Raw genomic sequence first — 17,734 nt, forward strand, 5'->3', positions numbered from 1 at the left:
ATAATCCAATAGGGGTTGGATGGTGGGTTGCAAGTTACACACATGGCTCCAAAAACCAAGGCAAAGAAAAAATAAGACAAGATGCTCCCAACGATGACCAGCATGTGGATCCAAGTCTGCAAGATAAGAAAAGCAGGGGAGATGAACACGCTCTGATAATTTTGCAGCCTGGCAAAATCTGCTCTGTTGAAGAGACAGCACATTCCAAGCAGTGGGTGAATGCTGTAACAACCCTTAGCGAACAAAACACAAAATATTGAAGCGACAAGGCAAGAGCACCTTTTGTGAACAGCTCATATCAGTGTTTAAGTTCTATAAAACTATGTCAAACACCAAAAAGTAACTCTGGTGCCTAGTTTACTTTGTATTGTCCATGCACCATGAGGTGTTAGGATTTTCTCCTTATTTTTCCATATAGTCACTTACTGGTCTATTTCTTCTTTAAGATAATAGCTTAATCCAGTGAACCTCAAACTATCCATTTAAGTAGGTGGTAGACATTACTGTTGCTCACCAATATTCTCATTCTCTTCCTCTAATAAGCATTTGGGAGGATTGCATTTCCCCACCCCCTTGAAATTAAGCATGGCCACATGTCTTGCTTTGACCGATGAAACGTGAATGGAAGGGATGTGCAAAACTTTCTGGTTAGAAGCATGGAAGAGCTGGTGTGCAATTTTCCACACTGTCTCCTTTCCTTCCACGTTTGACCAAGAAGTTCTTCTTGGGGATAATTCCAGGTGGTACAGCTACGAGACACAGCTTGGGTCACTGAGCCACCCCTCAGAGGATAATTTCTCTAGAGCTGTCTGGAACCTTAGTAACTTTACATGAGCAAGAAATAAATCTCTGTGTATCACACTATAACCTATCCACCTTCATATCTACATAGAGCTTGCATTTTTAAAAAAATATTTTTCTGTAAACTGGCTATCTAATTAAGTAAATTTATTTAGAAAGAAAAGCAGATCACTACCTTGCATGTAATATCAGCATTACCTGTCATAACAGTGATGAGTCTGGGGTCTGATCTGTCTTTGTTACAAAGGGAAATTAGCAAGAGTTATTGTGATAAAAAGTAACAGCCCCAAACAGAATTCTTCTCTGACATCATCTTAAGTATGAGAGAATCACCTTCATGTTATGCAGTAGTCAGTGTTATTTAGTGCAGTGTACAGTCCCAGCTAAAATCACTGTGTATACCATGGTGGTATATATTACTCTTTTGGGGGAAGACTGCATTTATTAATCATTTTTACTTTCTAGGGCTATAATTCTCAAACAAGACCCAATATTCTCCGTTTTCCTCTTAACCTTGCAAAGTATTTCTCCAGGGTAGATAGCTTCACAAGAGTCACAAAGACTGCTCATATTTTATAAAGATACACAAAATGCTCAGAAATGTTGGCCCAATTTTTTTTTTTTCCTCAAATGTTCTTCCTTCCCACTGAGCCCTGAATTTTTTTTCCTTTAAGAAGCGCTTTTGGCAAGTGAGATGTGACTTGATGGAGTTGACTCATTTAAATAAATGGATGCAGTTAAAGTCAAGGGACGCTGGGTAAAAACTGACAGGGAGGTGGGAGAGGTGGCAAAGGGATGGTGAGCAAAAGTGTGAAGGAAACCAATTCATATTCTCAGAATGACTGCCTCTTACTGACAACAGACCTTCAGAGGCCATGAGCTTTAGCCTCCCCTGGTGTGAGAAACAATTCTTTACTGATGCATCCTTTACAGACTAGTCACTGTTCTCGGCACCTAGCTTTCACTCCCCTTCTCTTAGTGAAGACACCCAGCATTACGCACAGTCTTGGTAAAATATTCCTCCTCTCGCCAAAGCCTATGGCTGGAGCTAAGGAAACAGAATTCTATCACCAGGGACTGAACCTGGAGCACAATGAATGAGGCAAGAGCAGAGAGAAAATGACTGGGGGCCAATTCAGACCAGAGTACCAGCCTGCTAAGCCTGTCCATTAGTTTCTGTTCCCTGGATCTCTGGAGCCACTCTGGATCCTCAGGATGTTTTTCTGTTTGTTTGTTTTACCGTGATTTTCAATATATTTTGAATAACTTTTCCATTTGCTCAGGTTAGTCAAAATAGATTGCCGTTGCTCATAACCACTGAACCCAAACTGACACTTGACGTGTTAGAGCCTTTGGAACACTAATCAATGTCAGAACTTAAGACACTTCCTTAGGCAGTAGCAAAAGTACCTACATAATTGCTTAAAAATGAAATTCAACAGATATTCAAACAACCCCAAATATTTTAGTTCTAGAATTCTCTTTACTCTTCCCATCTAGTATTTGCAGACATTAACCTTTTACAACACTTTAGGCTTGTAAGTTCTGGTTATAGCAGGTTATAAGCAAAGCAGGTGATGTCAAAAATATTCAGCCCTACTTAAGAAATTATAAATAATCTCAATATATAACTTCGTATAACATTTAAAACTATAACCTCATTCAGCTATTTCCTGTTTGCAATGCATCACCACCAACATGTTACATATACCCCAAACACTGGTTAGTCATTTAATCACTCATGTATTCATTCAAATATTTTTTGAGCACAAACTGTGTGCCAGTCTTGTCCTAGATACTGGTATACAGTGATGAACAAAATAAACATGGACCCTGTCCTCAAAGAGATCATAGTCTAATGTAGAAGAAAAACACGAATAGTATAATCACATAATTAAATGAAGAATTATAAGTTATTATTAGGACTATGAATAGAAACAAGAGGATGGCGTGAAAAAATGGATGGTGAGGGAAGGGCTCTTGGGAAAAGCAGCGCTTTTGCTGAAACCTAAAATAACATTTGAGCTGGGTAAAGTACAGGGATCCAAAAGCGGACTAGGAACGCTCCCATCAGAAGATATGGTCAATGCTAAGGCAGTTTACTTGTCAGACATGGGTGGGATGTTCTTCACTTGCAGAAAAAGGTTTAAAGTGAAGCTCTCTTTATATGAATCCTTCATATTAGCTTTGCTGCAGAGATACCCTGCAATCATTTTGATGAAAAGACTTAACTTTATCATTAAGCTGGCAACTAAGTTCAAAAAGACCTAGTTGTAAATGAAATGAATGGTAAAAAAAATTCTGGAGGGAGGGCTTCCCTGGTGGTGCAGTGGTTGAGAATCCGCCTGCCAATGCAGGGGACACGGGTTCGAGCCCTGGTCTGGGAAGATCCCACATGCTGCAGAGCAACTGGGCCCGTGAGCCACAACTACTGAGCCTGCACGTCTGGAGCCTGTGCTCCGCAACAAGAGAGGCCGCGATAGTGAGAGGCCCGCGCACCGCGATGAAGGGTGGCCCCCGCTTGCCGCAACTAGAGAAAGCCCTCGCACAGAAACGAAGACCCAACAAGCCAAAAATAAAATAAATAAATTTTTAAAAAAATTCTGAAGGGAGAAAAAGATAATTTTTTTTTTTTTTTGTATTATGAGAAAAGCATCAAATCATCACTTACAAAAGTCAGTATACCAGGATTATGGCATTACACCTGTTTTCCTTTTAGTTGAAAGGCAACAGCTTGGTCTTGAAGGATGCTGTCCGTAGAAGCGTAATTGTTTCTCCAGCCCGACTCACCTCCACTAACCATCCACACCGTGGATACCACCAAGGGGCCCAGGCAGGTGTGCTCCACTCTCCCTGGCTGCACATCAACCTCAGCATAACGGCACTCAACGATCCACAAGAGTGGTCGTGGATCACCCTTCTTCCTTGGAGTCATTACTCTTCTTATGACCACTTGTCTTCTAGGCATGAAGACAATTCCCCCAATGACAGTTTCAGGCTACTTCAGAGGCAGGAAAACTACTCACCAAACTCTTGCTTTCAATTACCAGATGGAGGAGAATGATGAACAGAGCAGCCGTGTTCAGGGGGTTTCCAAATGTAAAGATGTCAGTGTCTGAGCCCTGGTAGGTCTACAAAGAGAGAATAAAAGTTGGTGATCTTGGAGAGTTGTGCACCCTCAGTGGCACAGTATCATCGGTTTCATCACTCTATTCCACGACCCAAGTGAGGACTGAGTCCCTTTCTTCAGTGTCCCTGATAACTGATCATTTAGGATAAACTTGAACATTTTTAGAAAAAGAGACTGACTCTCTCCCAGACAGGCCATCTAAATTTTGAACTTTTTGGTTGGAATTCCTCTTTATTCTGAATCATAATTCATTTTCCTTGATCCTTTTACTTACACTTCCAACTCTTTGAGGTATAGAGAAAGATCAAATATGTTCCACTTAACAGAGCTGAAAATCTTTGAAGCAGGTACTATGGCTAACCTGAGTTTATACCTCGGTTAAGTAAATATCCACCCCTCTCATACGCATATGTCTTCAAAGTCCTTAAAGGATTCCGCAAATGACACAATTTTCTGATCTTTTACAATTCTAGTCATTCTCTTCTAAATACACTTCAGATTGCCTTATCTATATACCTCTTGAAATGCAGTATACCTAGAATATTCCAGCTGGGTAAATTCAAGTAATTTTATTTGAATAAAGAATGAAAATTGTTAACTTAGAGACTATTACCTTTTCCCTTTTTATTACTGAACTTTTGTTAACCATCCATGATCATATTAGTGTTTTCTTCCAGGGAGGGGTGTGTGTGAATGGGCAACTACATCATGCTACTTTGTGCTTGGTGTTGGCCTAAATTCATTTACACATTCTCTGCTTAGTCACATTTCTTCCATTCTTTACCTGTATAACAATTTTTTTTGTTTTTTTTTAAGTTTTGGGGAGCCTGCTTAAATTTAATACTCTGAATATCATCCTGGTAGAATTAGCCCAGCACTCACGAATAACAGCTTCCATATTCTGACTTTGCCTCTCTGATTCTGACTCATTTAATTATAAGCCAGGCTTTCAACTTTAAAGTCATTGATGAAAACGATCAAGCAGTACAGGGCTAAAAAAGAGACCCAAGAGGACTCAGCTAAGCACTTCTCTCCAAATTTAACCCATTACCTAACATATTTGGGAGGAGTGTTATAATTTAGTCAGTAAATAGTCAACTTGATCATATGAGCAAACTACCCTAATATACCCATTCTATATGCTGATACTGGTGACAGAGTACAAAGAAGTACCATTGATTAACAACAAATCCTTTGAGTGAACAAGGACTTACATAGTAAGGCACAAAGAAGCAGACCAGGCTTTGATAAAAGGCATCCAGCAAGGTGATCCAGAAGGTGAGTGGTAAGTATGCCTGAAAATGAAACAGATATTGGGGAGGGAGTAAGATTAGTAACAGTCAAGCAAGATCAAGGAACAACACAAGCCAGTACTTGTTTTTGCTTCTCTGAGAGAAAACTCTATTCCTTCATTCTCTCACTCACAAAACAGGTGGGATTTTTAAGTAGTAGTGGAAGAATGAGGGGTGATAATTGAATGAGATGAGTTCACGGGGGAAAAGAAACTCTTCTTCAACTCGTACTGCTTTTATCATTGGATCAATCTTAAATCTACCTCAAATAAGGATAGTAGTACTAATTTTCCATTTCCCATTGATCAGAAAACACTGTTTCAAAAACTTCTCCAATCCATCCACCTTTATTTCCATCACTCTCTTCATTCCAATTCACCATCATATGAATGATGGGAGAGCCATCTAACTGGCCTCTTTGCTTCCTCTCTTAGCCCTAATCCAACCTTCCCACAGCAGCCAGATGGTTTTAAAAAATGTAAATCAGGTCATGCCATCTCCCTAATTAATCAAACTGACCCCCCTCCTATTCCTCCAATGACTTCCACTGCATTTCCCATACAATCTTAAGTTCCTTCCCATGGTCTAGGAGGTCCTGCATGGTCTGCCCATGGAAGCCCCTGCTCTCCAGGGCCACCCACCTGTTCTTACTGTCATTCACCATCCTCCCAACACACAGACTTCACCCTATTTCTCAAATATGCCAATCCCTTCTTTCCTCAGGGCTTTACCTGCACTGTCATCTCTGCCAGAAATTCTTCCTGGACCTCCCACACGACCAGTTCCTCACTATTCATATCCCAGCTCAAATATTACTTCCTCATAGAGGCACAGACCCCAGACCAGTCTAAAAGTCATGCCCACTTAATCATTTACTACCATGGCATCCTTAGAAGTCTCTCATCACCATCGGAAATAATCTTATTTGTTTACCTAATGATTTTATGTTTCTCTGAACAGAATGCAAGCTTCATAAAGTGGGACCTGGGCTCTCTTATTCAAGTAATTAAAACAGTGCCTGGTACACGGCAGGTACTCAAATATTTGTTGGATTAATAAACTATTCTTATATAACTTTTCATGTGCTAAACTGCTTCCCACCAAAAGCTTGTAGAAACAGAGAAAGATCAAGTAGAGATACCAGTCAAGTGATTGAAAACAGGTTTTCAAACAAAAGATAATTCTGATCAAATAGTAATGTGTGTGCAAAAGGATTCTGAGGTTCCATTCAGACCCAGCAGGATGGATGGAGTGCTACAGTGTACTAGTGATGTCTGCCATGAACAAAAATGACAACACATGTATCATATCCCTGAGCTAGTCTTCCCTTTTCTTAACGTGTTTATAGTCTTATTTCCTTTCAAATGCAAAAAGAAACTGAAATTTTCTTGAAAATGTGTAATTGTCTCCTAAAGCTTTATAAATATACATCTCCATATAAATTCTTCTGTCCTTCAAGAGATTACACTTAGAAGTTCTACATCTTTTTTTTTTTTTTTTTTTATCTCTTTGTCCTCTGTAAAATCAAAGCGGTGAAGATTCATCATTTCCAGTCTACTTTCCCCTGTAGCTTCTTTTACAATTTTGTCATGGGAAATGATGGAATCTTCTACCTGCCTTTCTTCATCCAAGTGTCCATAAATTCTAAGCAGAAGCACAATCAAATGGTGGAAGAAAATGTGGCAGAGTCAAAGGGGCAACCAAAATGTCACTGGACAAGAGAACAATTTCAGGATAAGTTAAAATATAGCTTCATGCTTCTGGGGGAAAAGAGGTTGCTCAAAAAACCTAGAGCCAAAAGGTTAACAAGCACACTTTCTCCACAGTAATGTGAGCAAGGGGGATCAGGGGTAGAGAAGGGTCGTGGATAAATGAAGGGCTGAAGGGAGTAACTCATGGGATCTCCTGGAGACTGAGAGGGAAAATCTGGACATGAAGTCAAAGCCAGGAAAGAAGGCCGTGTGGGTGATGAGAGATGGGTAATAGACGATTGCTTCTTGGAAGGGACGCTTCTGGCTGCAGCCTTCCAGACTCATCCCCTTTCAAGGAGAGAGATGCTATAACCCTGGAAAGTATATTTCATGACACCAAAGACAGGAAATGGCCCAAGCATAAAATAGAATTTGTTTGGAGGCCAAGTTCAAAGGAAGGGCAACTCTTCCGGAAGGTAAAGTCAATGAAATTAATTACCTTTTATCAATAGCCACATGCTGGGACTCCGCCTGCTTTACCGTGTATTATAAAACTGGCCAGCTCAATATAACAATGTGTGCAAGGCTTGATAGCAGTGTTCAACAACAGGAAACAATGACCTCAACTCTTCCAAGGGTAAAGACCAATTACAATGTTCAGGCTGAACAAATGGGCTTTTAAAACACCAAGCTATAAAAACGTTAAAGGTCTGCTTCTACCCCTCTTTCCCCAATGGACTTGGAATTTAACTTAGACCTAGGGTACAGGACAATCTTCATTAATATCAACCACATATTCCTGCACCCTGGTCTTGAACTTCAAGACAGATTGGACTTTTTAAGGAAAACCTCATGTGGTTCTTTGATCTGAATGGGTTGGATGATATTAAAGGATTGTAAGGATTTCTTCCTCCCTGGAAGTTGACTTCTCCTCCATGTTGGCTGCTCTATGAGCCTAAGGACATTAAATTACCCTCCAGTCTCAAAAGGCAGTTCAACCCAGAATAAAATTAGATTGATGAAAATAAACGCATCATTTTAAATTCAGGATTTCCTCGAATTTTTGGTTAAGTCTGGAGTTGGGGGTGGGGTAAAAATAACAGTATTGAGAGCGTAATCTTACTCAATCCTCACACCGTCTCCATAAAGTAAAGAAACCGGAGTACAGGCAAGTTAAATAACTTACCAAGGTCACATACCACTGAACCCAAATTTAAACTCAGGCTAAACATCACCCATCATTTCTAACATGTGCTGCTCTGGGTCAGCGTCTTCAGAACAGTGAGGCCAGTAAAGTCCGCCCCGTGGATTTCTCATGATGGGTCTCATTTTCGTCTCTCCAGTCCTTTTACAGGAAACCCTCCTTCCCAATCCTGTCCATAGGGTTCAGCTCTGTCCTCGGGAATGATCTATGGCCCAGGCCTAGTCAATGAGAAAATGATCTTTCCAGCCACAATGATAAGCACAGGGAAAGGCATGGGACTCAAGCTGGGCCAAGGAGTTGTAACCAGCACATTGACAGTTGCTTTAAGAATAATGCTGTTTGTTCACCATTACTCCTGGATTTTGCAGGTATGAGAGCCAATATATTTCCCTTTTTCATTAAGCCAATTTGAGCTGGTTTTCTGTCACTTGCAACTGAAAGAGTCCTGACTAACAGTCCTTTTCTCAAGTCTAGAATATCTGACCAGATTGACCCCTCAGCTTTGTCCGCTTATACGTGCCTACAGGTTGCTGGTCCACCTCAGTCTCTGTGATCCTGACAATGTCCTTAGGAGAGCACTTTGGATTTCTGGCCATTAAACAGCGAAGGGGTGGAGGGGCACCCAAGGACCAAAGATAGCATCAATGTTCTTTCTGCAGCACAGCAGGGGATCGGGAACCGGAGTTTACCTGTACCACCCATGAGCTTGGTGACACGGGCAGATTACTTAAAGTACCTCCCTGTGCCTGACTTTCCTCATCTAGTGTGAATAACGATAGCATCTACCCTGCAGGATCATTTTGAGAAGTAGATTTATGTATGTTAAGGATTTATAACAGTGCCTGGCATGTAAGAGGCATTACATAAATGTTCATAAGACCATCTCAATGCTGGTTATTAATTTTGTAAAAGACAAATTAGAAAAAAAAAGTTTTGAGACAGCTAGCCCAATTAATCGGCAACTACAATACTATAGATAAGAGGAAATGAGACATAAGGGACATATCAGAGGTGGATGGACAGGACTGAGAGATCAGTTAAGGGGAGGTGGGACATGGGTTTAGGGAGAGGGAGCCGTTAAGTTCACACCACTATTTTGCGTGACAGCAGAACCTGAAGAATGTAATTTTGGCTTTAGAACCAGACTAAAAAGCGTTCCCATCCTAGCTCTGCCATTTTTTAGCTGTGAGGTTTTTGGAAAAATTATTCAGCCCCCCTGAAGTTCAGATTCTTTCTCTTAGAATGGGAACAATACCAAGTTCTCTCTCAAAGTGCTTTGTGAAGATAAATGGGACTGGGGATATTTAGTAGTGTGTACAAAAGGCAGCACCGTGGGGTTTAGTAAATATTAGATATTATTAGTTGTAAGGTCTGAGGACTGGATTTCTGCTTATAAATACCTAAGATCTTTCACGGTTTTATTTGTGTTCATCTCAGAAGCGACTGACTTAATAGCTGCTGTGTTAGTAGAGATCTTTGGAAACAAACAGATGATTCAAATAGTTTTCAATACCCAACAACATTGGAGCTGAGCAACTTTGACAGCAGCTACGTATCGGTCTGTGCATTTTTGCCATACACCCACCTCTGACTTCTGGCCGTTCCTGTAAAGCTCAGGCAGTCGCATGAGGGTCTCTGCAGACACATCTTTCTCCAGGACACCGTAAATGACGGGAGGGGCGGATGTGAAAAGGAGGTTGAAGAAGATCAAGACCCAGTAGTCAGTCATGGATGTTCCTGAAAACCCACAAAAGAACTGGTACCAGAAAAGGAGGTTCACATAGGCCTAGGGACACAAAGAGGAACATGCGCGTCTTAGAGTCAGCAATGCGTGCTAGGACCACACACGCCACACGCTGCTGTCCTGAGTCATGTGATCTCCGCCCCTCCTTTCCTCACTTACAGAATGGAAGACCACAACTTACCTTGCAGGTCTTTTTGGTAAATGTTTAACTAAATTAAAACATATACACACACACACACACACACACAGACCATTTACTATGTGGTGCTGGCACTGTTCTAAGAGCTTTAAAAAGAATACATTTAATTTTCGTTAACAACTTGGGAATTACTGTTGTTCCCATTTTACAGATGAGGAAAGTAAGGCATGGAGAGGCTAAGGAACTTGCCCAAAGTTACCTGGCTAACACGTGGCAGAGTCAGCATTCAAATGCAGATGTTCTAGCTCCAGATGAAGAGAATCTAGCCCTATGCCTGGTATGTAGCAGCCATACAACAAGTGTTCATTCTCTTGCTTTCTGGGTTCACAATTATTTTTTCCTGGTGAAATGGGATGGTGTCAGTTGAGTGGCCAACCATCCCAGTTCGCTTGGGACTGAGGAATTTCCCAGGACATGGTACTCTTACTATAAAAACTAGGACAGTCTCAGGAAAACCAGGACAGGTGGTCATGCTAGAGGCCAGGCACATACATAGTTTCTGATTTTGTCTCACACAGAGTAAGTCCATGATAGCAAAAGCTCTGTGCCCTGAAGCAAGGCAGGCCACAGGAAAGGTCACTGGGCTTAGAATTAGGGGGTCTTGTTTCAAGTCCTAGGGAAGCTTCCTATTGACTATATGACTTTAGGTCATTTTAATAACCTCTATGAATTTTGGTTTCTATGTCTGGAAAATGAGAATTATACTACATCAGGTCTTAGTATCAAGATGCAGTTAGCAACTGCTCATGACCTGTAAAATGCCTTTTTATCGATTTTAATTAATTAAGATATTATTGTTGGCACCATAGATACACTGAAACACCTTAGGATGGGGGCCACAATCCTTAGAATAGAGTTTCTTAGTCTAGGGTCCATCGATATGCATTATGCCTCACTCCTGAAAATGTACTAGTTTTAGGTATATGCGGTTTGGGGCACTATTCTGGGGAATGAATCCATAGTCCTCATCACTCTCTCAAAAATTGCCCAAGATGCAAGAATCGCAGTCTCAGAAAGCTAAGCTATTCGAATGGCTTCTGATACTGGCCCTGTTCTCCATAGTTTACAAACCATTTGTTGTTTGGCTAGGCGAGAAAAAGGTAGAAACAAGTCAGGAGGATTTCAGTGTGAACGGCCATCAAGGTTTATGGAGCAGAACGACCCCAGGGTCCTTGCTCCCTGGTGATGTACTCTCTACTAATAAACACCCCCTCTCTCCAAGGGCATGTGGCAACTCTTTTTTTTTTTTTTCATGAGACAAAATTTTTAATACTTAACAACAGTTGGACATTTGTTTTATCATAATGTCCTAGTCTCTTTCTAATATTAGTTAGAAATATGGAGTTAAAAGGAAGGGGGAGAGGATGCAGTGGACTGCATCATAATAGAAGAGAAGGTAGAAAAATGCAAAGGTATTTTAAAAACCCGGGAGACGGGCTCCCCTCTAAAAGTCATTGACCACTAAGTCCTGGAATTTTAAATTACAAATCACAGCTTTCCCCAGAATCACACTGACAGAGATATTATACATTTCAAATATTTTCATAAAGTATCAAGGCTTTCTTAAACTTTGACTGAATGTGCTAATTCCAATTAGTAAAGTACTGAAAGCTTCCTGAAAAGTCCATCGTGCTATAGGAAAAAAAATGCTCCTGCTGATTGACCGACAGACAGACAGACAGACACACATGCATGCACCGATCTAAATTACATATTTGGGATATCCTAAAAATGACCCATTAAAGTCATCTTTTTCCTAAAGATGGCATTTCAACAGAGTGATGTAAATTTCTGTTTACTACTAACTTGCTACATACGCACTTTAAAGACCAAGAATAAATGTGGTCTGAAAATCATGACATATTTACATAATCACCGCACCTAGAAGGGATTTAGGTGAAGCAATCTAAGGTCCACATGGGTTTATGACAGAGGAAACTGAAATTTAAATGGTTTGCTGAAGGTTAGAAGCCAGGAATCCTACTACTCAAATTCTGCCCTTCTATGAATTACATAGTCAAAATTAAGTTCCTTGACCATCAAATAGCTACCAAGCACAAACACATTTTACAGGCTTGCCAAAGAATTCTTCATCTGGGAGTGCTAGCCAGCTACAGCCTAAGGCACTATACTGGGTTTTCATCTGTATCTGTGTCTTCAATATACCACATGGGACATCCATCTGGCGACAGCATATATACATATATATTTTTTATATCTCCCGTAAAATGGAAGCAAACTTTTTCATTCTCTACTGACAGAAAGCATTAAACATTTCACAATTCTACTTGTCACAACCTTTTTATGGAAGGTCAAAAACTGGATTCTAAACGAATCAGACAGGGCTTAATTGAATTTAAATGCATAGGGAATAGAAAATGCTAGCAGATGGACAAGCCTAGCAATCTGCTGTCAGCAGCTGAAACACAGCACATTCCCAGATTATTCCTGGTAAGACAGCAGAAGTGCTCCTGGCTGCTTCCCAAACATCAATAAGAAAAGTGCGCTTAGCGTTGGGCCCTTCCTCTTCACCCCTTACACAAGCTGGAGTGGCAGGGAGAAGGGAGGGGGGCGAATTCTCTGGAGCTACATACCACATTCTTGTAGAAAAAATAGAGAACCATGTTGGAAAGTCGGGTATAACACCAGTGCCCGTGGACAAGGAGTAGCTTGCTGAGATGTTTAAACTGAGAAATGGCAAAGTCACTGGCCATCACAGCCTGCAGAGGCAACGGGGAGAGAACGTCACCCTGAGCAATGGAACACGTTACAACAGACACAGCACGGCAGCCTAACTGCCAGCAGGCTCAGACTGGTCAAATATGTGGTTTAAACCTTAGACCGGAAAAAAAAAAAAAAAAAACCTTCAAACAAACAAAAACCCATGAATACAGAGCCTTAACGGGTTACCTGGAGTTACCACTCAGTTTTCCAATGTGGTCCAATGAAACAAAACTTCTCTCTGGTCACCATTCATGATGTAATTTCAGCAAGTGTACTTTCCCTAGAGAGCAGTCCCCTTACCAAGAACTCTGCGCGTGACAGTGTGCATTTGCTTCTCCTCCATGAGGAGAATATTAAAAGTATATAGTCATGACTTCATGTGACTTTGTATAATGTTAGCAGGCAAAGGAGGTATTTGAATTTCTCATCTTTTATAGAGATGTCGTAATTTATCATTCTCGGGAAACCTAAGCCTCACATCCCACTTTCCTTTGACAGCACTTGCTCCATACATGATAAGCAGTCTTTTGGACAAGCTTCTATCTGAATTTTGTGCCTAAAACACTATTCAACACACATGCGCGCACACGAAAATAGGACAATCCCACTTCCCTCATTCTCTCCTATCTTTTCTCCCCCTCTCCCTCTCTCTTTAGGATTTTGAGATATTTCATTCAAATCCTTAGTAGCTCTCATCAGTGTCAAAAGTCATACAGCTATTGCAGTGCTAAAAATATATATCCTTATGACTTAGATAAGTTATATATTTTTAAACTGAACAAGTGAGCCACAGAGCTAAAATTACCCAGGGAAATTACCATAATACTCACCCAGTAAATAATCAGTGAACCAATGGCTAAATGTCCTGTCACCCACTCCTGAGCTAGCCGCAGACAGCCTCACTCTACCAGAGGTTTGACCATGGAGAATGCTGCCTTTGGATGGGCGGGTCAAGTTCATGGTGTTCGGGTGCACAACATCCACTCACCTGCATGCCTTCTTGACCTGAGATCCCAATCCCAACGTCTGCCACTTGTATCATGCTAACATCATTGGCACCATCACCTTTGTGAAACAGAAGAAAAGGTGAGAAACATATGAGGAGCAAAGAAAAGCTGCTAACTGTGCAAATCAACACTCAAACAAACAAACAAATCCTTCAAAGTTTATCCCATGTCTCCAAGTCGCCTGGAAGCTAGCTAAGCAGAAATGCAACGTGGCATCCCACTGCCATCAGGAAGAATTCCATACTCAACACTGCCTTAAAGTCCTTCATGCTACAGCCCCTACCTGGACTGACCTCCCCTTTCTCTCTGTCACTCACTCTACTTTCAATTTTCCAGGTATACCCTACTCCTTCCAGCCCTGCACATGCTGTTCCTCTATTCTTATACCACTGTCCTCTCATCACCTCTGCCCCACCTTGCTGGATTTCAAGGGCTCTTGCACTCAGCTTAGATAATCCCTTCCTCTGGGAAATCCTTCTCATGTTCCTTTTAGATCCAATGCCCCTTCCTTAGGCTCCAAGCACCACCCTACGAATCTCTATCATACCTATCGTGGTATTAAGCTTGCTATAGATTTGTCTTCCCAACACATTGGAAGCTTCTTTAGAGGAGGTATTACATTCCTGCTGGTAATGAACATCTGTTGTTCCCAACTGCCCAGCAAGCTTAACTTGTTTTCTGGTAACAGTATCCTGATTTTCCTTAGGAACTCTGAGTCCATGAGTCTCTTAGCCCAAACCACCAGATTTGGGATGGGCAACTGACTCAGGCCTGGACAATTACCATTGCCTGTTCCCTGGCCTCAGTGGTTGGTTCAGAGATGGGCACATGATTCAGCTTAACTGACAGAATTGACATGTCCAGGGCTCTAGCCTCAGGAACAGATGGATCCAGGGGCTTGAACAATTCACTCATTTATATGCTCATTCAATAAGATAGTTGAACAAAATTTCACCCTAATCCTGATACTTTATTCCAGCAACTTGAGAAGAGGTGCTATCTTTTCTCTCAGGTTGCTAATAGGATAAGATATAAAAGTGGGAATTTTCAGTAGCTATACCAGCACGCTGAGGGGAGATGCTACCTGAGACTGAAAATAATCCAGGTGGAAACAGAGACTATAAGAGATGGCTGAGTCCTCATCTTGCTAATGTCTGCACTTTGGAGTGTCTCAGAGCTTAATCTCACCCTGTTTCTCTTCTCCACTTACACTCATTTTTTTGGTAATCTCATTGATAATACTATCGAGGCTTTAAATATCACCACTAGACTTACAATTCCCAAATTTATGTCTCTAGCCAATTCCTCATTGCTAAATTCCAGACTTTCATCTCCAGCTGCCTACTTGACATCACTGTTTAGACATCTAATGGATTTCTCAAACTTAACATGTATAAAACCCAACTCCTGCTTCCCCGACTCCATCTCAGTAAATGGCAGCTCCGTCCTTTCTGTTCTCAAGAGACAAAACCTTGACATCCCCCTTGACCCCTTCTATTATATAACGTATCCAATCCGTCAGCAAATATCAGCAGCTCTTTCTTCAAACCATGTCCATTATCTTACCACATCCCACCACCTCCTCTGCGCTCGAGCCACAGTCATCTTTTCCCCGAATTATTTCAATAGCTGCTCAACTGGTCTCCTTCCTTATGTCCTTACAACCCAGTGGTTACTCTCAACACAGCAGCCAATGTGATCCTTTTCAACTTAAGGCAGCTCATGTCCCTCCTCTGCTCAAAGTCCTCCTGTGGCTCCCTATCTCTTCAGATAAAAGCCAAAATTCCTAATGGCCTCCAAGACTCTACAGGACCTGGTCGCCTGCCACCTCTCTGTCCTTCACTAACCTGCAGAAGACTCTTCCCTTTGCTCAACCTGCTTTGGGTTTGAACACACCAAGCACGGTCCATTGTCTTCTCTGCCAGGAATGCTTCCCCCCCAAGATCTCCTATGGCTCCCTTATCGTTTCCTTCAAGTCTCGGCTTACACACAACTTTATCAGTAAGACTGTCTCTGAAAAATCTATTTAAAATAGAAGTCCCTTCCCCCTCCCCCAATGCTCTGCATCACCTGACTTTGCTTTATTTTTTTCAATAGCATTTGTCACTATCTGATATCTTATATCTTTATACCTTTTTTTTTTTTCTTCACCTTTCCTTAAGGAAAGGTACTTTGTCAGTTTTGTATAATCTTGTATCTCCACTGCCTAGAAAAATGCCTGGTACATAAAAGGCACTCAATAAATAGTTGTTGAATGAATAAATAAATGAATTGTTCATATCCTTGAATTTAACTTTCTCGAAGGCAGAACTCATGGATTTTTCAGGTCTCCGATTCAGTACATTACCCTCCTTAACCCAGATGATTTGGGGATCTGACATGTACCACAGAGTCCTATTATATTGTTTTCCATGTCACATCTCTACCACCTGGTTCATAAGAGGAGGCCAAATAGGTGATGGAGGGGAAAGGGGAGGGAGCGAGGGGATGGAGGAGAAAGAAGGGAGGAAAAGGGGAGGGAAAGTGGGGGAGGAAAAGGACAGACCGACAGAAGGGCAAACGTGTACAGAAGGAAGGACAGACAGAAGGAACAGCCTCTGGTGTGACATGAAAGTGAGAAGCTCCACTCCCGCTCACCAATGGCCAAAGTCATCACCCGGAGATGGCTTCGGACCAGTTTTACCACTTCGCTCTTCTGCAGGGGCGTGGCTCGGCAGCAGACCACAGCATGGCAGCGAGCAGCCAGCTCCAGGAACTGCCTTTGCAGACTCTCCTGCAGGGCAAACTCCAGGGTCCTCCCGTTGATAATGAGTCCAGCTCGCAGCCCTGAGTCCGGGGGCGCGGGAGGCTGGTGTAAAGCCTCACTTGATGCTTGCTCTGGAGAAGCTGGATTTTTCTTCTGAAGTTCTTTCAAGATTGTGTCCATCAGCATCTCACAGGCATTCTTGAAATGAGAGGCAAAGACAGTTAGCCTTGGGGCTCCCCTGCTGGCCACATCCAGCTATATTTATCATTGCTATTCTTTAACATTTGCTGCATCAAGTCAACCCCAGGGAGTGAATAATCGGTTGCTTTCCAAGACCTCACAGCTCTTCCACAGAGACTTCTGTGTGTATATGGAGACAGGATAAAAGGATGGGGTGCATCTCACTTCCAACTGTACAACTAAGAAATAGTTTTAGAATTTCTTCCTTTATTTGTGCAATTTACCTTCTCAAACCATGAATCTCAAGAGCCCGTTGGTCTCATTCTCTCATTTACTACCTGTTTGACTTTAAGCAAATTAATATAACCTCTGAGCCTCAACGTTCTCATGAGAAAAATTCAAATGTCTACATTATAATTAGTTGTGAGGAATAAGTGAAATAATACTGGGTCAGCCAAAAAGTTCGTTCGGATTTTCCATACGATGTCTTGGAAAAACCCAAAGGAACTTTTGGGCCAATCCAATACATGCAAAGCTCCTAGTGTAAAGCATGACACAGCAGAATTTAAAACAGTAATAATTATTTTTCTCTTCTTTGATTCAACACGTTCACTCACTTACTATTTATTGAGAAGCCACTGTGTATTTGAAAAAATTCTAGGTGCTGGGGATACATCAATAAACCAGAAATCCCCACCCTCACCGAGTTAACATTCTGGTCGATGTTCTTAGTGGCCTCATCCCATTTGGTGTGCATACATCCCTCCACTCTCCGCATCCCACGCTTGTTAGGAAGCTCTTTGAAGACAGACAGCACTTTTAATTTACTTTTGAAATCTTCCTAATGCCTAAAAGAGGGCCACGTTAAGCACCCAATAAATATTCATTAGATGAATTCTACTCAAGAACATGAACAATAAACTTATACAGAAATTACTGTGTCACATGACCACTAAGGACAGAGCCAAACAAAATCCTGGAATGGTGCGTTTAAGTTTATACACTAAGCCTGAAAT

At 41.5% G+C, this 17,734-nt stretch overlaps 1 protein-coding gene across 5 annotated transcripts in view; it reads right to left on the reverse strand.

Moving 5' to 3' along the window:
• ATP10D (ATPase phospholipid transporting 10D (putative)) overlaps positions 1–17,734 on the reverse strand; it is a 128,557-nt gene that overhangs the window by 4,671 nt on the left and 106,152 nt on the right. For all 5 annotated transcript variants that reach the window (XM_068543007.1, XM_068543008.1, XM_068543010.1 and 2 more), the window contains 7 exons: positions 16,430–16,736; positions 13,774–13,850; positions 12,656–12,781; positions 9,704–9,904; positions 5,146–5,226; positions 3,828–3,932; positions 1–116 (listed from right to left, as the gene is read on the reverse strand). The exon at positions 1–116 is cut by the window's left edge and continues 72 nt beyond it. In XM_068543007.1, the coding sequence (XP_068399108.1) occupies positions 1–116; positions 3,828–3,932; positions 5,146–5,226; positions 9,704–9,904; positions 12,656–12,781; positions 13,774–13,850; positions 16,430–16,736 (1,013 nt within the window). The remainder of the gene's footprint in view (positions 117–3,827; positions 3,933–5,145; positions 5,227–9,703; positions 9,905–12,655; positions 12,782–13,773; positions 13,851–16,429; positions 16,737–17,734) is intronic.

This window comes from Eschrichtius robustus, chromosome 4 (assembly GCF_028021215.1).
Source record: "Eschrichtius robustus isolate mEscRob2 chromosome 4, mEscRob2.pri, whole genome shotgun sequence".
Classification (NCBI taxonomy): Eukaryota; Metazoa; Chordata; class Mammalia; order Artiodactyla; family Eschrichtiidae; genus Eschrichtius; species Eschrichtius robustus.